The 24734-nt window shown below is 42.2% G+C and overlaps 1 protein-coding gene across 1 annotated transcript in view; it reads right to left on the reverse strand.

Moving 5' to 3' along the window:
- Window positions 1-458: 458 nt before the first annotated feature.
- The window catches only part of LOC111272311 (filamin-C), a 35287-nt gene continuing 11011 nt past the window's right edge, over window positions 459-24734 (reverse strand). Inside the window, exons 9-48 of the mRNA XM_086973232.1 lie at window positions 24267-24459; window positions 23793-24017; window positions 23327-23569; window positions 22743-22999; window positions 22408-22554; window positions 20902-22230; window positions 19841-20084; window positions 19379-19607; window positions 19023-19156; window positions 18652-18747; window positions 18202-18424; window positions 17671-17895; window positions 17427-17571; window positions 17045-17214; window positions 16180-16259; window positions 15649-15790; window positions 15151-15437; window positions 14769-14957; window positions 12903-13310; window positions 12618-12770; window positions 12329-12501; window positions 11801-12147; window positions 11527-11645; window positions 11097-11234; window positions 10548-10703; window positions 9964-10160; window positions 9674-9831; window positions 9249-9442; window positions 8911-9107; window positions 8501-8679; window positions 8135-8263; window positions 7477-7862; window positions 7089-7313; window positions 6487-6912; window positions 6051-6243; window positions 5688-5882; window positions 2958-3125; window positions 2677-2771; window positions 2272-2358; window positions 459-2101 (exon numbers count right to left, since the gene is read on the reverse strand). Of these exons, the coding sequence (XP_086829358.1) occupies window positions 1961-2101; window positions 2272-2358; window positions 2677-2771; window positions 2958-3125; window positions 5688-5882; window positions 6051-6243; window positions 6487-6912; window positions 7089-7313; window positions 7477-7862; window positions 8135-8263; window positions 8501-8679; window positions 8911-9107; window positions 9249-9442; window positions 9674-9831; window positions 9964-10160; window positions 10548-10703; window positions 11097-11234; window positions 11527-11645; window positions 11801-12147; window positions 12329-12501; window positions 12618-12770; window positions 12903-13310; window positions 14769-14957; window positions 15151-15437; window positions 15649-15790; window positions 16180-16259; window positions 17045-17214; window positions 17427-17571; window positions 17671-17895; window positions 18202-18424; window positions 18652-18747; window positions 19023-19156; window positions 19379-19607; window positions 19841-20084; window positions 20902-22230; window positions 22408-22554; window positions 22743-22999; window positions 23327-23569; window positions 23793-24017; window positions 24267-24459 (9022 nt within the window). The 3' untranslated portion in view covers window positions 459-1960. The remainder of the gene's footprint in view (window positions 2102-2271; window positions 2359-2676; window positions 2772-2957; window positions 3126-5687; window positions 5883-6050; window positions 6244-6486; window positions 6913-7088; window positions 7314-7476; window positions 7863-8134; window positions 8264-8500; window positions 8680-8910; window positions 9108-9248; window positions 9443-9673; window positions 9832-9963; window positions 10161-10547; window positions 10704-11096; window positions 11235-11526; window positions 11646-11800; window positions 12148-12328; window positions 12502-12617; window positions 12771-12902; window positions 13311-14768; window positions 14958-15150; window positions 15438-15648; window positions 15791-16179; window positions 16260-17044; window positions 17215-17426; window positions 17572-17670; window positions 17896-18201; window positions 18425-18651; window positions 18748-19022; window positions 19157-19378; window positions 19608-19840; window positions 20085-20901; window positions 22231-22407; window positions 22555-22742; window positions 23000-23326; window positions 23570-23792; window positions 24018-24266; window positions 24460-24734) is intronic.

Consider the following 24734-nt stretch of genomic DNA (forward strand, 5'->3'; position numbering starts at 1 on the left):
TTCTTATTATGTTAAAACTGAGTTTTTTGGTCCATAAGGTTGGCCCTGCAAAATTTCTTGTGAAATATTTTGCGATCCAGCTCTATCTAATCCGCTACTATATGGGCCGAACAGGTAGAATCAGATTTGGCTGCCTCAAGCTTAGGGACATGCTTAGGTATCAGACGGTTAAAACAGTGATCTATTCTAAGGGTTTATTTTTTCTATTAAACCAATATAGAAATGAGGGGTTCTAATGGGAATACAAGTGCCTTGTTTGAGTGTGACCACATGCGTACTCGTCTTGACAAAAGGATCAAGAGAAAAGCCCATTTTTTATACATTGTTTTATTAAGCCAATACAAGATATATTTGGTCAAAACGAGACGAAACAGATATTATAGAAATGGTTTTTAACGTTTATATGATTGTATAACACTAACACCTATTACGCATTGTAAATTTTAATGATGACAATATTTTATAGGGTCTTGATTGTTGCGTTTTTATTATAATCTAATCTTAATAAACATTTTGTTATTATTTTATATAGTTGTTGTTGGATATTGGCCTCTCGGCTGGGACACATTCATATAGTAAAGCAATAAAGTAGTGAATTCTACTTGGCTCAATTGACCACATTGATTTAATAACAAGTACATTTCTAAAACATTTTAAATGTCGTCGATAAACGAAGGTAGCTTAACGCTGAACAAATGATATACAGCTCAGCCCAGGTACTAGCTGCAAGTGCCTTACAAGGCACAATAAGCGCCTCTCTCTACCTATCGCTATTAACACCGTCTTTTTAAAAAATCAACAACTCTAAAAAAAAATCGGAAAAGCCAACAGAAAACGTTTCAGTTTGCTTTTTTAATAGTCGCAGCATAGCAGATGCTCGATACTATTAAAATCGGTTAATCCAAGTGGCAGGGTAGCGGCATATAAGGATGATGACTCGTAAGGCCTCCAAAAATGATGATTTTGCACACAGGTGCTATATGGTACGCGTTTAAAGTCAAGCGTACACGAAGCCATTATCTTTACGTTACCGTGCGTATATATATATATGTATATATAATCTTATCAGGATAACGTATAACCGATGTTAGTTGTGCTTAGCGTAACATTTGGCAACTTAGTTGGGGAAATGATTTTTCTTGCAATTATAGTTATCATAATTAACATCGTTAGAAACAGGGCGCACTTCGCTGCAGCGGATAGATAGCTGCTATTAAAAGCGGAATTTTCAAAATGCATGAATAACGATAGGCTTCATGACGACAAGGTGCATCTGTCCTTATTATATTGTTACACGTTCACACACATGGGTAATATTACAAGCCTAAAATCCTATAAATACGTAACTTATAGGTAAAAGGCCTCCCCTTATAATCGGCAGGGGAAAACACATTGAGTCACCCAGTGTGTTGACGTACGCTAATCAGAAGTAATTTTTCTTAGCCACTTCTCGTGTAGGCAAAACACAGCTGAGTACAAGAGCCGTCATCTAGAAGTCAGAGGCATTCTGTATCGATCGGCGCATCCACTTATCAGCACAGAAAACTGGACGCTATTTTCTGGGACGCTAAAACTAGTTAACTATGATACTAGGCAATAGCTGCAGTTCCCTCACGTCATCATGATGAGAAAGCGCAAGTTTTACAATAGATTCTCGTTTGCAGCCTTCTTACATTGTTCCATTCCGGGACTATAGGCTGCGTGCGATAAGATTCGTCCAGCTAACATGGTTGAAGCTGTCTGAAGTTCCGCGATAAAATGTTTCTGCTATTATCGTATCCAAGGCTTAACTTCAAAGATCAAAGCACCGTTGGAATATCTCGTGATTATTCCAAACTATCTCTTCGCGTGCGGATGCGGAGGATTACCGGATTATTCCACTACACTATAAGATTTTATTATCGATTAATTATAGGTAGATTTCATATAGATCCTCTGTCGTTGTGGGTTTGTCCATTGTTTAATTGTCCACAGTGGTTATTAGCGGGCGACTACCACTGCGGTCGGTTTGCCGAGCCTCCCCAAACGCTATCGGCTTGAGAGGATAGCGCGGGAGCGCCCCCGATACCTCCTGACCCAATCTGACCTCTGGCCATAGCGCCTACGGACAGGTGGTAAGGGACAGAAAAAGCAATGTGTCGCGCGGATTGATCTGCCATACTGGGAGCGACTTGAGTCCTTGCCCAATATGACCGATCAAAGTCGTTTTATAATGTTCAAGGTAGATAATGAGATACCTGTATATAATCATGAAGCACACTCAGTACCGACCTGCAGATGCCTGTTGAGTTCGTCCTGTGTATCGAATATCAATACGATGAACGGGCTGCCTGGAACATGGATTCCAGACCATTTTACCTGCAATTGTTTAACGATTACTCATTAACGAAAAAAGTGTCATGTGCTTTACAAAATCATGTTCTAATAATTGCGCTAGTCGGCAATGTTGCATACAGGCCAACATACTCCACCTCGTGTAAATTAAGTACAAACCATAAAAACTTTGAAACCTGCTATTGAAGCTTTTCCAATATCTTCTGGTAGCAGTTTATAAAGACCTAATGACTTACAATATGATTGAACGTTGGCAGAATGTAAAGCCCAAATTTGTGATGTTTTGGACTTTGATACGATACGTTACCCGTAGTTTATACAAAGGAACCCATTCCAACTGACCTCGATGCGATAGTCTCCGGGCTCTGTCGGATCGTATTTGCATAGTATTGTCCTATCCTTGGTGCTCTCACGGGCCATTTCTACGCGGAATGCTCCTAATAGCGAAAACGGAATCAACTTTTTTTGTAATCTAAATTTTCATGCATGAAATGTCAAACGATCCAGATGGCAGCTAGTCACAAGCTTCAATCACTTGTAGAGTGATTTTGCCACTATTTTGAAAAGTACCGAAACAGAAAACCATTATAACCCGGCGAGACAAACTAAACAGATCGACCAACCTTTGGGCCCACGTACTCGCACCGTAAGCTGTCCGGCGCCAGCCCCGCGAGTGTCACAGACGAATCTGCTCTGATAAAGCGCCAGTACACCTGCTTCGATACCTGGGCCGTAAACCCGAACTCGAGACGCATCTGGTGCTCCTGCCACGCGAATCGTAAACGGAGAACCTTTGGGTGATCCCAAAACGATTAGAAAAAGCACATCCAATCAAGGTTATGAGAAAACAGATTTTGTTTTTAGAGCTATGAGATTTTGCAATTAAGCGTACTTCGTTCTCTTACTCGATAATTCTTTCCTCAAGCTGTGAGGCTAAATGTTCTTCCTATACTTATAACCTTTACTATAAATGGCAGATATGATTTCGCACCGAAATGCTTCCTTTACAAGCCTCATTTTCCGACATAAATATCCTCTATGCTTTGAGCTTTCATGAGGCATTTCATGAGATGAATAAATATATAAATATACTAACGAACCCTTTTCTACTCCTTTTTTCTGCGACAGATATCAACTCATTCGTCCCAACGTTAATTTCTCCATCTTGGGTTGCACTTAATGCAATGGACTAGCCGTTAGGTCTTTTGACCGGCGTCACGGCCTATGTTATTTAGGCCTGAACGAGATTACCGGTTCTTTCGCTTGAGCATCTAGCACCGTGGCCTTAAAAAAGATAAGCTCCCGCCGTCGATATCACTACATGCTACATTTGTTAGCTTTTATTAGAGAGGCAGGAGGTGGGCTTCCTATCGGTAATACAAATGACTCTTGACTCCCAAAACACGTTTAAAATACGGTAGTCAAGTATCAGTAACCCAAAGCTTTTTTGGGCCGGCCACGCTCGAGCGATTTGTGCTGCGACCAAAAGGTGAACCGATCCCTAGTGAAACTGCGAAATACTGGGCTTGTTGCTTCGACATGTGTCGTTTTGGCAACCATCTCGCCCCCTTATGATATACCGCCTGATAGCGGAGTGTTTCCAACATCTCAATGCGCAGGTTACACTACTAACGATTCATTGGGAATTCATTATTCATTGTTTGCAAGGGTGTTTTGATTAGTACAGGCCACGAGGGCAAATGAGGAAGAAAGATAAAGAAAAGGTCTATATATATATATATATATATATATGTTATAAGCGAGTCCGGTGGACTTTTTTTTAACTTACTTTTTAACTCATTAAGTTAGAATGATGATAATAATATATGTTATTCATACTCTGTTTTATTTCTTTTGTTCCTGTCCTAATGCTCTGGCAACCTTTGAACAGTTACATACCGACCTTCCACAGTCTCATTGGTAATTTCTCCACATATAACTTCTCGATCGATGATAATAGTCTTTTGAGAAACTCGAGATAGCAGGTAGCATTCACTGTTTTACTTTAGACATAGTAGTTGATGCGCCTGATATCTACTGCAAATGTTATTATCGACACTGCCAGGGCAACGCCATTCTGTCGTCTAGACCCTCTCCGGCTGGCGGTAGGAATTACACAATGCCCCAGTTATGCCGACCGTTGGCGATGAAAGTTCCGCGAATTGCACGTGAAATATACCACACGCATTTCCAATTGGCCTCGAGTCAACCCATAAGAAATCCATTTGGTCAATTTTCGCATTCTCAGTATTTGTGTTATAGTTCTGTAACGTTAATTGCAAAAAGCCAATTTTAGCCTTTAGACCCCAATTTCTGCTTGGATGAAAAGCCTCCTCATTTGCGGCATTGTGTTTTTGTCATTCAGGTTTTTGCGTCTGGTCACCTTTTCGTTGACCCTCAACACTTCAAACACTGCTCATTAACATCAATCTTCGATGAATGTTTGCACCATAGGGGCAAAAATTTGACCACTAAACGTTGATTTTCGTGACGAAATGTTCTTCCTTATTAATTTAGTTTAAGAACTCAACCGATTTTCGCTCACAAGTTTGTTGAAATGTATTTATTAGCAGAATTTTCATCTGGTAGTGGCGTATGGTTCAAAGGCTGTTAAATCTCAAAGTCTCTCGGGCTCTTTGTAACAATCTAATATATAGTGGAATATGCATGATTAATGATATCCATTAAAAGCCTCTTTACGGTGACCGCAATCTTCCGTCATCATGCTTATTTGCCCTCGTGAGATTATGGCGACAAAAGGTCTAAACAAAGGACTAACTGATCCTCAGTCACCCACCCACGCATCCTACACTTATTTCTTCCGACATTATTGCGTGATAAAGGCGTTTTTTCTCATTTAGGAGACGTCTCTCCCTTTTTTGTCAGGCTTCTAAGTTTGTTTCTAGTAAGCTCATAGATTCATGCATCAACTTCTAGTGGGCTTCACGCTACTCGTTCGTCTTCGTGTTCCTCCGTGCTCACCCACACTGAGAAGACTGCACGTCAATAGATTTGTGACTCACATCTTCACCGTTCAGGTCCCTTCTTATTGTAGAAAAAGATTTCCGAAAATAAATGTTTACCGCGGATGTTCAGATTTGAACACGGGCCTGGTACAAAACTTATCGGATAGCAATCTCGGTACCGTCTCAGCGATCACTGGGACAATTCATAAAGGATTCCAATGAACTTGAATGTTTTCTGCCGTGAAGCAATGTTTCCATTACGCAGGTCTATGAGGCACTGAACATGTCAGATTGTTAGATCATATGTGTTCTCGCCTCAGATTCTTTCTTTGCTTCTATTACGCTAACTAGCTAGAGTTGATTGTTTCGCTTCCATTTGATACTTACCTGGAACATGCTGCCCACCATATTTAATGCTTAACATGTGCTTCCCACTTTCGAGGGGCGTTACGAGCAATTCAAATGTCCCGTCGCCATGAGAAATGAGCTCGCATCGTGCCATCTTTGAGGGACCCAAACAATGAGCGCTCAGTTCGCCCGGTCCACCAGCACGCGTGTCCAAGAAAGCCTTCATTGGCTTGCCTTTAAGGGAAAATGGTTATAACAAGTCTAAAGCAACGTTTACTCTGAGGACGCTAAACAATATTCATTTTATACACATATGATCTATCATATCCGAGCATGGCATTTAAATTTTCCTCCAAATCGAATGGATTTCGGTGCGATTTATTAGCGAGTTTTGCCACTCACCAACAATGCCCCCAGTTAGTCCTTCTCCTGAGCATACTACTCGTTGGGCGTCACAAACAGGACCAGCACGCACTCTGAACGGACTTCCAGGTACATGTTTTTCGTCAAAAAGAACGGTGAGTTCGTAAGCTCCTGGATGTGGCGCTCGATACTGGCATCGGAAAGTATTCGTTGGGCTACCTGTATGCACCACCTAAAAAAATTGGCAATAACAGAATGATTGTCAGTGGTCCTAGATAATTGAGCATCGAGTAACAAGAGTGCACATTATCCGTTGAAGAACATGCGTATCCAATACACTTTTAAAGATTCTAGCGTCTAGAAATTAGGCGTTCTTCCATATTGATTACATCTCGATACAATGATGTTACATACTGATAGCAATTAGAACATGATAACCATTAGCGATTTTATATGCGAGACGTAATACGCTCACCTCGACAGGATATTCCCCTTTATCTGATATAAGCATGGCTCTTAGCTGTCCCTCGCTGCAAGCTGATGCATCCACAAAAAACTCAGCCATTTCACCGACCCGAGATACTAACAGACCGTCGCCTCTGGCTACAACTCGCCCCAATGGCATACCCCCATTGCTTGATGCAGGCTTGTTAGCTGTCGAGTTTGAAGCATAAGGTGAGGAGGTCTTCGATGACGACGCTTTGATTGCAGAAGTTGAGGTTTTAGTGGTAGTTAAGGATTTGATTGCCGCTAGCCCGGGCGTTTGAGACTTAGATACGTTTGCAGGTGCAATATTGTCGGCAGCTCCACGGGACGACTTCCGATGCACATGGATACAAAGTGGTGATTGCGCAAGTGGGTGAGCATTGTGCGCCAGATGTAAGCGATGCTCTCCAGACACCTAAATAGTTACAATCGTAATATAGTCAAGAACGATACACTTTGTTACAACTGCGGTAACAATTTACCCCAAATTAAATAGCCTAGAAACTAATGACGGGTTGGACTATCTCCTGATTTGAGCAAGAGGAGGCACGAAAGCCTTAATACAGCTGAATGAAATTAGTGTCGCGCTACCTTTGGAAGGTATTTCAAGATCCATCGGGAACCCATTTTCTCGATCTGTACAGGAGCTCTTCGACCATCTGGAAGTTCGGCTTCAGCATTAAGCTTCCCTGGTGCAGGAATGGGGTCAGAATCTGAGGCAGGTACTTCAAAGGCCATAGTCAGCTCTTTACCAATCACGCCTGACAACGTCCCTTCAGAATCAACCACTGATTCCCAACCGCCAACAGGTCTTAGCTGTGAAAAGCACACAGGCCAATCAATAACCACCTTTGCGCGATTCATATGACGTCGTAATACAGTGAGAGATATGAGTTCTTACCGATGTAGGATAGTATAACTCTATATTCAGCACTCCAATACGATATGGCAACTCGAACGAAATCCTGATTCTGCTAACCTGCTGTCCCTCTCCGACACGAACCCTATACGGTGACCCAGCAACATCTGCCCCGTTCATCAACAGACGAATTGTGTATAGCCCCACTTCAATGGGGAGGTACGATACGCTCCAGGAGCCGTCGTCCTCTTGGTCCACCGTATACTCTGCTTCCTGACCTCCTGGACCTCTTACGCTTACCTCGGGACTTCCTGCAGAAAGCCCTTCTTTCGCATCGCATTCAACCCTGAACGAGGTCATGATACCTTTAAGAGCCTCGACCAAGCCCGGACCAGATACGTTTATGTGTTGATGAAGCGCGGGCGATGAATCCGGATGGGCTATGAAGGTAATTGGTGATCCAGGAACTGGAACACCCCCGTAGGTTATAGCGATGCGATACTTCCCTGGAAACGAAATACCTACTTAAATATCGTTGTTGTTGTTGCTTTTCGTTGAATCAAACTATTCAATGGCGAATTACGCATGCGATACAGTTCTCAGGATTATCTACACGAAAATTATCCTTTCAACAACAGAGATTTAATAACAGTTGCAACTATTACGACTGAGCCTCGATCCATGCTAGCAGCGAACTCTGCCAAACATACATACTTCAGTAACTGATGCTCTATTTAGTGCTTTGGCAGAAAAGTGCCTACTAGCGTCATATGCATACCTGCAACCGCTGGAGTGAGCTCAATGAGTTCACCATCATCCGCTGGGCGGACTTCGATCGGAAGATTTTTGCCCAAAGGACTCGTCGCTGTAACGTCCAGTTCAGCGTATCCCGCGTCACGTCGATTAACTGCGAGGTTAATTAATAGATGCGTTTATAGAAAGCTACTATAATATAAATACTTTCTGGCTTTTGCGCGTTAGACTACTGTATAATATTATTCGATGTACACTTGGTTCTTTACGGCGTGTATATCTTATTGTAGTATTATTCCTAGGAATCTGGTGGCTTGGGATATATTTCTAGATTGATCTGCACAGCGTTACTGGCATATGAAGATTTCTTGCAGCGCTTGAAGAGACTTACGCTTGAATCGCACACGCTGATTAACATTGCAAACGTTATTTCTTTTAGGAACATCCACAGTATCGTGCTCGAGCCGGACTCTCGTGGCATCGAAAGCTTCACATTTAAACGGTGAGCCTTGAACAGAATCACTGCGGTAGAATACCTCAATCCGATGAGGTCCTATCTCGACAGGGGACCTACAGTGTTTATAAATCACAAACGTTAACGTCAAACTAAAGAAGATGCTTGCTGAAAAATCGAGTATCGCATCTTCTCCGCTATATTATACTACTGGCTTTACGTTATTAAATAGTCGTAAATAGCGTAATTGCTGTGAGTAGTTTCGATTACAAAATATCTACCTTCTCTTTTTCCGGTTCTGTTTACATTTTGTTTATAATTGGAATGAAAAACGAAATCGTGCGCACCATTCGACAAGAAGACTTCTATCTTTCTGTACAAAGCATCTGACAGGCAGCGGTGAGCCAGCGCAAGAGACAACGATGTCAAAATCTTTTGCATCTCCTTGGCTGCCAGTCTCAATGTTGAAGCGCGCAGCTCGGCCCACTTGAGCGCTTTTCAATCCTAGTCCATGCGCAATCATCGTGTGGGAAGGATCACGAACCTTCATAAACGAGCGATTCGTAAAGTTATGGGTGAAAAATTCGTAAATAGAAATGCTCACCAAGATATCGAATTGATAAAATACCAGGTTTACGCGGAGTGCAGTCGAGATATATGTGGTAAAATATGTTCAATGACAAACCTGAATAACACGCGGAAATCCTAAGACGGCATGTCCATTATACCGGATTTCGATCTTGTGCGGACTTGCGCTCTTAGGAACATACGTCACCTTATATAAGCCAACGGCAATTTCGTCTACTTGCAAGGGAACCTTGGCGCCGCCATTCGATACGGCCACCTCTAAGGTACCCTGGCCAGCCTTAGTTGTATCAACTGCGACGACAGCAGAAAATTACCATAAAATTACATCTACCTCTATGGAAATTACAAAATGAAAAAAAGATCCAACCATTTCAACCACTTCATCGAGAATTTTGGCCCAAACGTCTTGAAATCTACAGTCACAGCATGTACAACTATTCATAACTGTTACATCGTTTAAGTACTTTTCTGCCAACTATCAAAAAAACGTGGTAACATTTGTACACGTTTCGGATCACGTACCACGAAACGCGACTGGACGATTCACAATAGCGTCCTCGATGTCCATGGCCCGTACACGACCGGGGTCAATCACCTGCACGTTATGAGTGGTTGCCACACGTCCCCCGAGAAGCACCTCAAGAAGGTGACTGCCAACCTCTCGAGGTAGATATTCGGCTCTAAGGACATGTCGAAAATAAGGCAATATTCAATTAAACAATATGCCAAAAAAATGTTAGCTGATGTCATTAATATAGACATTTGATTTTAAGGACTTGCTGATTCGTACGTTCAAGCACCGCTGCATGTACCTGTAAACGCGCTCAGCAATCTTCGTGACTACGCATTGAGCTTCGGTAGATCCTTTGCTCACTCTGATGCTTACAGCTTGATCCGCATCCACAATATCGAAAATGTTTTTGGCACTACACAAACCTCGTTGAGCTGCTGAGCCTTTCAGTGTTGGCTTGCCAATTCTTTGCGAGGCAAGCGCCTTTTCGTCGAGAACCTGAAAAGATGTAGGGGGTGATACTCGTCTGAAGCACACATATGTATATGACATACTTCCATTGTTTGATGAAGGCGTATAGCGAGCGTTTAATTAGAAGCTTAGATACCAGATCTAAGAAGAGGAACATGACTTGCTTTAGCAAAAAAAATTACAGCTGTAATTATCACAATATGTTAGCCAATCAGCCCCATAGTTCAAGCTTATATTATATATATATATATATATATATTATATGTGATATATTATATATATATAATATATCACATATTATATAGTCGTAATAGATTGCAGCTGCTGTTATCTTAATATGAAGCTATTGGTTGAAAAAGGCGAAACGCCGCCCGTGCTAAAATACTAAACTACTATAAAAAACCTCTATTTCACCTCTATGCGGAAAGGATTCCCAGGGATCTCGAGGTCGTTGAATGTAACGTTCACGTAATGTTCGGCAGCATCGGACGGGGTAAACGTGACATCATATACTCCACGAGCCTGCATCGAAACCTCCGCTCGCACTGAACCTCGCTTTGTACTTACCACCTGAATTTAATGAAAGTACACAAACTCTCTTCGAAATGAAATACGCCTTTTTCAGCGTCTTGGATATATAGTATAGTATACAGTTTTTAGAAAATAGTTTGTTGCGATACTATTTTATTCTGTTTTTACGACGCAATCTTTGACCCATGATAGAAAGATCTCCGTTTTACCTCTATTGAGCCGCCCTATATTAATCAGCTTTATTAACTTTACCTAAAACTTTGTTCACGTTAAAATGCATTCAGAACATTGCTGAACTTAAAAGAACGATGGGCGGGGATGTGTCAGTTATGATTCCACTACAAAGCTTCCGAGCTTTTAATTATTCAAATTGTATCTAAACTACATGATAATCTAGATAAGGTGACCTGATAATTCAACGATAAATCATACCAGTTCTAAGGTTCCTTCGCCGGCCTGTGAAGCGTCTACGCTAAAGGTGAGCGCCCTGCCTACATAGCCTCGGTGAAGTCCCGTTACTCGTATGCGTTGCACGTCGAAGACGTTGCACGTGAAAGGGCTGCCGGACACCTATATGGTCGACATAGTGTTTTGAGCGTAAGATGGCTTTTTTCAAAATATTTAGTCAGCTATTTGCTTGGAACATAGATTCCCTATGTGACTAACGATGTCAAGGTGAGTGATGTATCTATAATTTGGGATAAGTGATTACGGAAAACCGAGTCACGAACTCGATCACGACAGGTGTTCTTGTATTCCACCTTCTATGAGGATTCCTACTGCAAATCATACAGAGATAGGCATATTTTTTCAAAATTTCATACTGATAGTAGCATTTATTAAATGCGAGCGTGTCATATACCTGTGACCCATCAATATACACAAAGACCTGATTAGGTCCTATTCGTCTAGGCGTGAAGGTTGCATCGAACCCGGATGCAGTGTTGGCAATGTTCGCTGACGTGTCGGTGCCATCGGGTGCTACTGGCAAAAAATACACATTAAAGTCAGAATTGACACAAATCTATCTGTTGAGCCGTCCCAAATGACATATTTAAAACATTAGTTTTTCACCGTTATGACTATTGTTGAGTAGTCTATTTGATATCTGTTCTATGAGGTGTTGTAGGATGTACCTTGAAGTCGCACGTTGCAATTTTTGGGGGAGAAACTTTTTGTGTGTACAGCAAAGGTTACTGGTGTATTAATGGCGACAGACTTCAACGCCTCGCTGTTGACCAGGCTTTTAGGGCTCGTCGACATTTGCTTTGTGTCCACCGCGTCCTTGTCCAACTCAACTATATCTTTAAAATCTTCAGAAACGTTGATAGGTTCGCGCTCGCCAGAGGTCACAGCATTTTGCGATCCGTGTGCTTTATCGCAGCTTTCCTTTGGATCCGCATCGGTCACGTGTATGGTAAATGGACTTCCAGGCACAGGAATCGAGTTAAATTTGATGCTAATTTGATGAACCTGCGACTCACTGTTGGACCAAAACGCAGTTCTTATCAGTTAGTAACAAATGGATAATCTGTCTGATAACAGTGTGCTCATTTCTTATTAATCTTCGCTGAATCACGGAAGAGCATCGGGTGATTACATTAGCTATTTGAATTCTAGACACTTAAATCGCACACGGGATGATCTGTGCAAAGTGTACTCACGTTGGTTTAAAGTTTACCCTAAATCGAGCGTTTCCCTCGCTTTGTACGTAGTTAGGAACGTTTCGGCCCCCTGCGTTAGCAACAATAATTTCCAGGTTGCCAGCACCAGCAGCTGAAGCATCAATGCTGAAGTAGACTGGTGAGCCGCATAACCCGTCGGAAATATCCGTTACCTGATTCATGTTGGCACTCTCCATTAGCAGTTGACTTAAAGATTGTTCAGTTGCTTCATCATTTACGAAGAGAGCATCTGATTTGCTATCTATCTCCTGTCTGGCCGTAATCGTACCTTTACTTTGCTGGCGTCGTAGACTTTTACTCCGAGTGGAACGGTCAGCAAAGGGCCGGAATTCAACCGCAGATCGACCGAGTAGTCTCCAACCTGATCAGGGGTAAATTCCACAGCGTACGAATCGCCTTCCACGGACTGGTGCAGGGGTACCTGATTTAGAAGGTATAATGAATGCGTCACACTGAACCTCGCCGTAACTGTTCGTCCTTAGAGATAGTCGAAATGGGTAGACGTAGTTGGATAGAAAATTCACCAATAGCAACAACAAGAACTTTCTCATACTTTATCGTTATTGGGTCCAACGACGACCGCTTGAAGATTGATGAGGCTTTGTCCACCTGCTGACAGCAACATTCTGCAAGGTCGATGTACGGGCACTCGTTCGATAGGGTCTCCAACCAACTTCAACTTGGATAGGTCAAGAACGGGACAAGTGAATGGGCTTCCGGGCACATGGTGACCATTGAAGCGCACATCGATGACATGATCCTCGGCTTCTGTAGGTGTAAAATGGATCGAGTATAAAGTAGGTGCTTTTGCCTGAGGTGTTGTGGGCACTCTTCCCTGATTAACCATCACCTCCAGATTTCCCGGACCTGCGCCAGCCGTCTCGACGAGGAAGGCTGCCGAAGTACCCACAAGCGCGGGATGCGGAACTTCCGTCACTCGGATTTGGCCAATGTCGTACACCTACAATGAAATGATTTCAAGTTCAAAAAGATCTCCGATAAGCCTAATGCAAACAGTTGGATGCATAGCGTGAATATGATACCTACACACGTGTACTCTAAGGAGAACGCACTAGTAGTCGGAGAAATGCCATTTATTCGCTCTATAGCTTGTCCTTGTATACTAACACCGACTAAAATATCTACGACCTAACCTAATTACGCGGTACGTGTCGTCCCGCAGCTACGCTACACACGTATATGTCCCAGTATACAATGTAGAACAATCCACGCTCGCAGCTAGCTTTTTTTTCAAGAAATGTCAACCCTTTAAGCCTACGATGACACCAGCTTGAGAGCCGACCCAGATTTGCTGTTGCAAGGTTGTAGATAAACCTACACAATATTTTCGTACTTTGTCAGAACACCGCGGTTTTTCTAGGTTAATTTTTTTTGTTTTCTGACACTACCTCCGTTGAGCTTTGGGCGTATAAGTATTCAGTAACCAATAGTCTCATTAACTGCCAGTATGTTGAACCGCAGTGGGTGTCCGAACACATGGTTAGCCCTGAGCTTCAACCCTCTGCGACCTACACACTAAACCGCTACCTTCCTGACCTGATCGCGCAGGCTGAGATCGACATGGAAATATTAGAAGCTGGTGCATAGCTTTCTAATGCCTGCACTTCCATTCGTCTTTCTGGAGAAACAGAGCATGATTGCGGATTTAACCTGAGTTCGCGCAGTTTTTAACAGAGCGGTATTCAACTCAACACAGGAGCGCGTCGACGTATCCTATACACCTATCTAAAAACATCTTCTGCGTTATATTTAAAGGTGATCTCGTGCAGGCGAGAGTTTGCTTGTCCGATTTTTTGATATCAACGACCTGGAAACCTACCATCAGCAGCCATATTCGATATTTTGTAGCGTGCCACGCAGATGCACCGAACTGGCTACTTTTTGCGCTGAGGCCTTTCCTTTGGAAGCAAGTTTGCACACTTCAACGAGCACTGAACTTAAACTTATTACGCAAGCTGGCCAATTCTGGCGACGATTCGGCTTTAGCTCTCCTAAGATGCATCCAGGAGTCGCGTGCATGCTTCGCAGGGGCCGTGAAGTCAAGCGGCGACGCCACGATAAGGAAGTCCATGAACTCGTCACACAGGCTGGCTACCCGATGTGTTTTAGGAGCGCTTTGAACTTAAATGGCCACCCAACGCGCTTCAACACAGAGTTTTCCCTGGGTGATTGCGTCGGGGTTCTTATTTTCTCTTCGGACTCGCGCATGATATTCTTCACTGTACAAATTCTAATGACGATATACTCATTAACGTTTTGCGGCGAATGCAAAGCGCTAAAACCTGTATAAGTGCGATCTTTCTCAACACCTAGTCCTTATATAATAATAGCGAATAAAATGCTTACAACTTGAAATATTAGTGGTACGTTTCGTAATGGTACAGAAAGCTGTAGGTACCTTGCAGACGAAAGGGCTGCCGGGAATAGGCTTATCTTGATAGCGTACTTCCATACGGTATTCACCGACGGCTGCTGGAGTGAATTCTACTGCGAAGGTATCTCCGCCACGATCTTTCAGAGTAAAAGGTACCACACTTCGTTCGGGGTTGGTTACACGCGCGTACAGGTGCTGGCTATGAACTGTCCCCTGGATAACAAAATGGACACAGACAGTACACATTAATAATATGATTAAATAATATATTATATTTACTATGTTTATTATTGGCACTAATTGTTATTTGTTGTGTGTTGTTTCATGCATTATAAAACATACGTTAGCTGAGAAACGCCAATAGTCAGATTATTTACACAAGGAAACAGAACGTAACAATTCCAACCTTGAGCAAAAGTGCGGTTGGTGTATTAACCGGTGCACAGACGGGTCCTGGTTGCGCTGGATGAACTGCAGGTTGTTGTGCGGCATCATTGACCGTTACTGGAAAGGGACTTCCTGGAACGGCTCGTCCGTTAAAATCTATTGATACCGAATGAAGAGCATCACTTTGCGGAACGAAGCAAACGGCGAATCGAGCGCCTCCTAGCGGCTGCACTTGGGTTGATACATTCTGGCTTCCCGAAGAAACTGTGATTTCAAGGTTGCCTTCACCAGATGAACTGGCATCCACTAAAATGGAAATTTGATTACAGTTATTTCTAAAGTACTATGCTATATTACTACATGTGATATATTTAGTTAAGAGAGCGCATATATAAATACATCTGAAGTGAATCATTCGTTATAGAAATTGGACTAAGCGAATTTTCATTGTATAAAATTAGAATGCAGCGATACGTTTCGTATATCCATCAAAATAGTAATTGAACCACAAACGTACCAATGAACTGGACTGTTTCCCCCTTGTTAACACTTTGTACGCCTTCCACTGCGACAAGTCTCGGATCGAAACATTTTACACTACACGGTGATCCCTGCACCGAAGATCCTGAGTAGTCGACCGAAATTACATGTATACCAACCTAAAATCATGGGGCAACGTCATTTACATAATCCGCATCACTTCTACAAATATTTCTCTATCTTCGGAAGGGTCCAACTAGGCGGAACGTCGTACGATTTTCGTATTTTGAACAAGAATCATATTGCTAAATTTCCTTGGATGAGTGTCCGCGTGCAAATAGCGCAAGCCACTTATAAACAAACAAAACGCCATTAATCTTCAAGTTACACTTCTCCTGTAGGAACATCCAACAAAGGCGCTAACGTTCTATTAAATAAGGCCTATACCTTTAAGTTATGCGAAAAAGATGTTTTCCGAGGCTAATATACGATGAATCGACTCCTCAGACGAAACTTAACTAGGAGAAACAAAAAAACACCACCTTATAATATCTGAATATATCCTCACCTGTTTGGCCGTGAACTCGACAATGACTGTGTCCCCTTCTGACGACTTCAGACTCACGGGAATACTCTGGTGGTTAGGATCTAGAGCAGTACAACAGACAAAACAGCCGTACAAAAATTACTAATGAACCACATATGGTTAACGTTACTGCACTTATGCTAACGAGTCACATAATCAATATCATTCAATTTTTTTTTTCGTTTTGATTAATAATAGAAACTTATTAACGTAATAATATTAGATAAATTTTGTTTGTTTTTCGTTTCTCGCGACAAATTGTTTAGATTCATTGTAAACCTACAAGGCAGGTCCAACATACTCCCTCAGCTAATGAGGCTGTCTTTTCGAATATATATATATATAAGAGTAGATGTGGGTGCCTGTCGAAGGTCCGATAAGGCAACTTCATGCTTATCTAGAACATCATACTTCGTCTCAGATTATATGAAAGGCAGCCGAACGTATAAAATGACGTGTTATTTTATAAAATTCTTATACATATATACTTTTTCTTCTTCTTATTCTTAATTCTTATATATATATATATATATAAATTCATTCTATGAAAAAAGCCTTAGCAGTAAATACCACTAACAGTGAACGTTTGAATGCCTTTTGGACAGGAGTAAACTCGTTTATTTTCAAAAGTAACGCAATGTTAAGTAGTTTTTAACCCCCGCAATCAAATTTATGACGCTTAGATATTAAAATTAGGAACTTTTTCTCATCATAGATACTAAGAGTGGTACACTTTAAATTAGGTGACCTCTAAGTACTTATTTTCACGTTTTCACCACAGATATCAGTATTCATATCTCTCTACTCGCAGATTGTCAATGCCCAGAATCCCAGAAGGGGGACTCACCGATAATTCCGACGCGCAACAGTTCCCGTTTTCCTAAAGGCAGGGGGATATTAAAACAGGCAGGTTCATCAGCACAAATCACCTCTACGGATTTTAGATCAACTGAATACACTATAGGAGCGTGAGCAACAATGGTGAGCGGGCATCCAGGAATTAATTCACCATTGAACCTGTATAACGACAACAATGGGTCAGCGCTATGATCACACAGAGTTCATTCATGTGACGTATTGGCGTCATACTCTAACTGTAACCAGCAAACTTTGACCTTTATAAATTATTCCTTCAACGACCGCTATTTTTTGATCTGCATATCGAAGTGAAAAAGAACTATATCAAATCCTATGATGAGAATTGTTTTCGATTGATCTACTGTGCTTACTTAATGTCGACTACGTAGTCACCAGGGCCGTCAGGCGTAAATGTTACGCGACATTTTCCCGCCGACAGAACTTCGACCTGGTTAGCAACTTCTCCACGATTCACGCTAATTTCTAACTGTCCCTCACCGGCATTACTTGCGTCAACTGCAATATGAAATATATTTGATGATTTTAGCTATGATAATAAAACTCCCCCAGGACGAGACGATGATAACATGTATGGGTATTTTAATAGCGTCTTACCATGTAAAGTAACACTTTCATTGATTTCGACGTTTTTTTCAACTTCCAGGAAGTGAATGCGTTGGGCGTCGTAGGCTTTGAACAATAATGGACAGCCTTGGACGCGGGCGCCGCGCAGATGAGCATCAAGAGAATAGGTTCCTGTATCCGTCAACGCAAATTCAAGTAAAAGTACCGTTGGTGATTTTCGGACCACCGAGTATGGATTGGCTACCGCGTTGGGTACTGTAAAAGCAACAAAAAAAGTACGACATCATGGAGTATGCAACAGAATAAGGCGTAACTATGGCACTGCAAGTCAAAGCAACATGTTGTTAAGCGTTAAGCGAATACGATCTTTCAGAACATTGCTCCAATGATTACCGTTCACTTAACGAGGTTGTTTCAACATAAAGTTATCAGATTCAGGTAAAACTACTCCGTCGCCCGATAAAAAATTCACGTAAAGTTATACAGATAGTAATATGTAATTCGTTTTTAACATTGTTATTCAGGCACGAATCAGGTATGACAAGGCTGAGAAATACTGACTCGACTTGAGCAAGGTGACCTTGAGGTCCGTGTCCTTGCTGTTTGGTGGCACCTGCACTTGTAGGACTTGTCGTTTGTGGCATGGAACACTGTCGGGCATACTCTGCCCATCGATGAGCAACGCTTGAACCCGCTCCTCGCGCTGTTGACGTTCAGCCCGATCGAGGAGACGGGCCCCTTGTTGATAGAACAGCTGCTCTGTCTTTTCTGCCTCACGAGCGGCCTAGGTATAGATAAAAAGAAAAGGTGCCTCAATGCTAGATTTTTAATTGGAAGTAGGATGCTATAATGACATAACAAGATAACGTTAAATTAAGTTAAACACGAAAGGTGATTTGTTCACGACTACAAAACTGTAACTCTTTATTGCGCTCAGCCAAGCTATATATCGCAGATAGAGATTTCACAAGCACAAATATACTAAAAGCAAAATTAAATGGCGGGCTAAACCTTTTCCAGGAGTATCCGTTCCTGCTGCAGAAATTCAGCTACATTGCAGTTCCACGGCGAACCCGGCACGGGGATACCATTAAATTTAATGTCCACCTAAAATCATACGTTGATTTAGGATTACGGCCAGCTGTTCTTAGCCCGTTTGCCGTAATTATGGAATAAACAAATAGTTTTTTTCCAAAATGATTATTCCTTTAAGTTAATCTTGAGCAAATTTACAGTGTGTCCGTGACTCAACGAATCCAGTGGTGTACATATGATATTTTAATCCGTATTTCTAGTATCGATGTAAATTTTCTGTAATCCCAGAACTCGTTATAGTTGTGAAATGTTATTATGCTTAAACACTCAAATATAAACGATACTACCTCGTGGGGTGTCGCCTGATGAGGAACGAATGATGCCTCGTAGAACTGATCTCGAATTCGTTCTACCTTCGAACCAACGGTGCCATTATTTACCATTAATTCAAGCGAGCCGCTGCCTGCGCCATTTCCGTTGACTGGAAGCGCCGATATAACAAGTAAACAATACTATATGTACCCTATTATCCTAGTATGTATTATCCTAGTAGGCAATGCAGTGTTCAGATTGAACAAAGGTATACAGAATGTTAACATTTGACGTAAACTTTGGTAGTAGTAGTAGTAGTAGATAATTTTTTTTTGTTAGAGGAAAGAAATCAGGTACGCGTAGTCCATTGCTTTGCTACGGAGGCACTCACTGCGGAATCGAACTGGTCGTCCCACAATGCCGTCGGGAATCTTATCGACAACTATAAGTTCTGGACTGAATCCATGTCCCTGAATTGGAGGCATTTCAACACCTCCGTATGCGAAACGTATTCGATGATCTCCTACTTCCCGGGCCTCGATTAGAACTTGGGCGATTTTCGGGATTAGTTGATCAACCCGGCACGCATACTCTACCCCCGATGGGCCCCGCACGAACACCTATTGTCAGATTATAATGCGTCTCGTTATGAATTTCAACAATAGAAGTATAACTGCCACTCGTGTCTAAGGCCCTCGCGATCTTCTGTACCACCATGTACCGAGAATGAAAATTTCCCAATTTCGTTTTTATTGTACTTCGTTATGTTTACGTATTACAGCTAACGGGATGTTTGCTAGGCGAAACGGTTTGTCCTATTTCTTCAGAGCTTAACAATAAATATAATACTAACCTGGAGAAGATCCGCATCAAAGGGAACGCTTTCTGAAGCGACGTCCACAAGCAGTGGTTGTCTGATAGGGAAACGCCTAAGTCTTTCAGGCTGTAAAATTTTTAGCTCTGACGTTACTCGTTCAGGGCTAATTAACAACTGGCTTCCTGTTAAGGAAACGTAACTGGTAGAAGAGATGTTAGCGGACGGAATCTTCGTGTGGCTATCGGATGCCGCATTTGGAGGCGTTTGATAACTAGTTGTCCTGAAATAGATTTCGTATTTGTGCGACTTGACATATGCTGGGTGATGCATTTAAATAGGGATGTTTACTATAAGAGTTCTACGTTTATCCTGTACTCTTTGTAATACCAGAACATAATAATCAGTGTGCCGTAACGCACAATAGTGCGTCGTCCTTGCAGTTATCGAAGCGAATATCAGTTATTATTATGTAATCTCTACATGCGAGAAAAACGTCCGCTAACATTTTTCATGCGAAATCGACAGACATATAAAGGCTTAAAAGGTCGTACTTGATATATCTGGCAATTTTCTACAGAAATTTAAGGCTCTTTTAGGGAGGGAGACTAGCAGCTGGCTCATCTAGATAAATCTCAACGGTTAGTCTTTTGGGGGCCTTCTGTGCTTTTTCATTTTTGTATAATTAAAACTGTTGCCCTGTTATTAGACCAAAATTTCGAAGTACGTAGCATATTTAGGCCAGACCTTAAACAGTTTACCACTATCAATCGCTTCACGTACGGTTGCTATTAAAAAGTTACTAGCGGATTAACAAAGGATATTTTGAAATATTTTGAAAGCGATCAATTCAATCAAAACGTTACCACCACGAATTCACTTGTGGCATAGGTAGAAAAAACCATTGAAATATATCTGGAATACAGTTATGTAGACAAAGAACATACTCGGCTTGGACGAAATATAATCGATAATTACGTGAGTGTCTGTTTGTCGAAGACTGTAAACGTTTGACGCCGCCAGATTTTTTAACCCGAAATGGGATCGCTGCTGAAGTCAAAAGTTATTCGTTTGTAATCTAGGTTGGAGTTAGCGCTTACCGAACCGTTTTGGCTTCGCTACCGCCCGCATTTGGCGGAGGTGGAGGGGGGGGTGTATTGAAGTTCGAACGCTGTCGACAATGAGCTGTGTTTCGAAGTGGGCTAGAAATATCTGTTTCATTGATTGGAATTGTTGTTTCTCGCTTTCGTTCGCACACTTCGAATTCTCGGTGATCGTTTAATGGAGCCGTTGTCTCTCGACGAGTTACTGTCGATGTGACAAAATGCTCCTTAGAAACTCTACCCGAATGGTGACTCTGCACGGGCGATATCACCCGCGCATTACTTATGGGCGTTGATGTGTTTACTGTTGTAACCGAAGGACTCATTGACCTCGACCGATGGTAAGTCGATGCGGTCGAATTCGAATTTGTAGCGCGAAAGCCCATCATAATCGGAGAGCTTAGCACTTCGGTACGGCTATGATGCAAAGGGCTTTGTGAACGGTCCGCAGAAAATGTGGTTCGAGTAATAAGTGGGCTAGTAGAGGGTTCCTTTGTGAACGAATCTTCAGCCTTTAGAGCTTCGTCGATAATATCCCGTTGGATCTTCGGTATACCAGACGGATTCTGCGCGCTGCGAATGAATTCCATTCGCATCGCATCGTGAGCATTACTAGGATCTTTTGTTGGCGATGCGGGCTTTCGATCAACTTCATCGACCCCTCTGTCGCTCGATGTCCGGCCAGTTACATGTTGTTTCACAGCTTCTGTTGGCGTATCGAAGAACGCGTCCATCTTATCGAAAATTGACGACGCTCCTGTTTGAGTTTTGGTCTCTATCTTTTTGGCACTTGTGTCAATTTCGACTGTTCTATCAACACCACTATATGGGTTAGTGCGTCTGTCATCGATCGGACTGCACATTCCCGATGGGCTTCGTGAGGGAGATCCAGTTAGCACACGATAGTTCTCTACCAGCTTTTCGGGGGTTTTCGCCCTGCCATATGGACTTGCTGTACGCTCGAAGGGGCTGCTTGGGGTTTTTCGTCCTTCAGTGTATTCGGCGCGGAAAATGCCACTGGGTAAATCTCCTTCAGGGCTGAGTGCTCTATCAGGCGTTTGAGAAAGTACCGCCCGATACACTTCCGACGAACCCGCGTTGCTTGTTGCACTGGTAAAAGTGGTATGATTGCTTGACCTGTTACTAGTAATATTCGTCACTGTCGTGGTTGAATTTAAACGATGAGCGAAGGAATTGGTCTGGTCCTCAGATGGCCGCAGTGGCTCGTTGTGACCAGCGATGATATCCGGCGTTGTTACGCGCGATGTGAGAGAACTTCGAGTCGTTTGGATCAGCCGGCTGCTCGTCGGACTCATCTCACGTTCACTGCATAATTCAAAGTACATTACGATTTAGTTTGTAAAAGCATTGAAACTAATTACCAATGATAGACTTTTGAATTTTGACCGACGATTTTCTAGAACAGACTACTTTGTTTAACTAAACTTAGAATAACAATCTTGAATTGAAATTTCTATTTTTGCTAGCATATGCATTTCCGACCTAACAAGTCGGAACTCGGTCCTCCGATCTAAAGATCCACTTCCATGTGTATCAGGAACGTGTGGGGCCAACTTTGGACTTAGCACCCTATTACTCCCATCGTCGCTCCGATAGCCATCAATATGGTATGATGCCTCACGAAGGTCTCTGGAAGCCGATGTAAATTAGCATTATTTATTTCTTGAAGGAGCTTTGAGGAATAGATACTAATTTTGGCCAGATATATTAAATTAATTTGTTCAATTTTCCAAAACTTGTTCAATATCTATTTTTAAGTCCTATTACTTTTCTTAGTTTTTTTTTTATAAAAAAAATACCTGCTCGGTGACTCTTACCTTCTACCCATAGGGCTGAGTGAAGGTTGCGGTGACAGAATACGATGACTGGGACTTTGGATTCTAGTAATAAGATCTCTGTCCATTCGAGGCATAGGCTCGCCTAGGATAAATTCTGAATCAGGCATATTTCTTCCATTAGACGTCATCCCAAAGGCTGAGTCCCTAAAGGGACTGTCGGCCAATATTCGGCCAGCCGAACTTAACTCTGACCGAAACTGGAAGCCGCTTGGGCTCGTAGCGGGTTCATTGCCCACCTTGAGAGAGACAAGCACAAAGAGAAGTAATAGCTACCATTATCAATAAAGAAGATGCAAAATCAGTTTAAGTCTTTATTATTCGTTGACGCAGGTCGTAACCAGTTAACATGTACGAGGATACATATTTCGTAATCGACGCTTCATGGACGCATACGGAATACTCGTATCTTTCCTTCAGCAATGGACAAATATACAACAGGAATTTACAGACTTTGTTGTCACTATACAAACTATCTAGGGCAGCAAGTACTGTTCGTTGAGAACAGCGTTATTTAGTTAAAACAGAGTGCAGGTTTCCAGGTCGCTACCTTTCAGAAAACCAACCTGAATGTAGAAGGGCGATCCCTTGATCTGGTTATCGTTAAAAGAAAGTTGAACGGACAGTGAACCATTGTGGGGGGGATGAAAGCTAAAGACGTAAAGGCCATCACCCCGCTCGTCGCACGTTACCGGTAATCTTCGACCACTGAGTTCAAGTAAAAGATTCAGCTTACCCCAGCCAGCATCTTTGGTGTCTACGGCAATCTGCGACTCTCGTCCAGCTTCGTATCGCACCGGTGTTCGCAACTGGTGAATTTTTATAGCATAAGTAGCAGAAGTAAGCAATGAAAAACGTGTAAAAATTGATGTCGATGCTCATGGTTTATTTGTTGAACTTGGCTGAATTGAAAGCATTTGTAAATCTAAAGTGCCCTCAGGTCTTTTCCTGTATCGTAGTTTATAATGATAATGTTTCTATTTCTGCACTTAATATTTACAGTATTGTGCTTGATTGACATTGGGTGTTCACCTTGATTTTGGTTGGGTCGTACACATAACATGTAAACGGCGAACCCGAGATATGTTCTCTTGCATACGTCACGTGTATCTGCCATTCGCCCACGGTGCGTGGCACAAAAGAAGTACGGAACGATGACCCACTCTGATCAACATCGACTTCGCATGGAGTCACCACTTCGCTTGGAGACACTGCTTCGATTTGTACGCCGCGTCCTTGGACGCCATTCGAGTTAATCTGTACAATAAGTGATATATACGACGGAAATCATATAAGTGCATACATAAACCCAGAAAGCGGAGGTATTAAAAAAAAAAATGAAATCGCGCAATAGAACTAAGTTTTGAGGTACTGTAGTAGTCAAATCTTCCGTTTAAGCAGGGAATTTTTCGTTTGTGCTAGATATCAGAAACCGCAACATGTTGCTAGCTGATCGGAAAATTCAATTATAGAGAACTTGATCTTAATGATCAAACCAGCACGAACCAGAACTTCGACCAGGCTTCCAAGGGCACATGGCGCAATTCCAGAGTAGAGAATTCTAGAGATGTCCGGGAAGACTTCAATGAACATTGGGCAACACTCAGCTAGAACGCCATTCACAAACGCACGGAGCTCATGTGGAGTTGATTCCGTGGGCAGGAAGCTCCCTGTGCCACCGCTAACATCGACGTCAAGCCTGTAATACGGCAAGATCGCATTCTCAGTTGCAGTGGTAAGATACATCATGATTCATATACGTATGTTACCGGCTTACCCTGTCAAGCACTGCGCTAAATGGCGCCAATATCTAGGTCGGATGTTGGCAAGTGCTTTTGAATTAAACTAGTAGAGAAATGAACTAAGGCTTTATTTTAACAACATTACATGGTTTTATCATAGAGGTAACACAAGATACGGAGTTATTTACACGATGACGTATCGAGTAATTGTGACTGGTATTTGGTGAAGTAA

Source organism: Varroa jacobsoni, unplaced genomic scaffold (assembly GCF_002532875.2).
Source record: "Varroa jacobsoni isolate VJ856 unplaced genomic scaffold, vjacob_1.0 contig01962, whole genome shotgun sequence".
Lineage (NCBI taxonomy): Eukaryota > Metazoa > Arthropoda > Arachnida > Mesostigmata > Varroidae > Varroa > Varroa jacobsoni.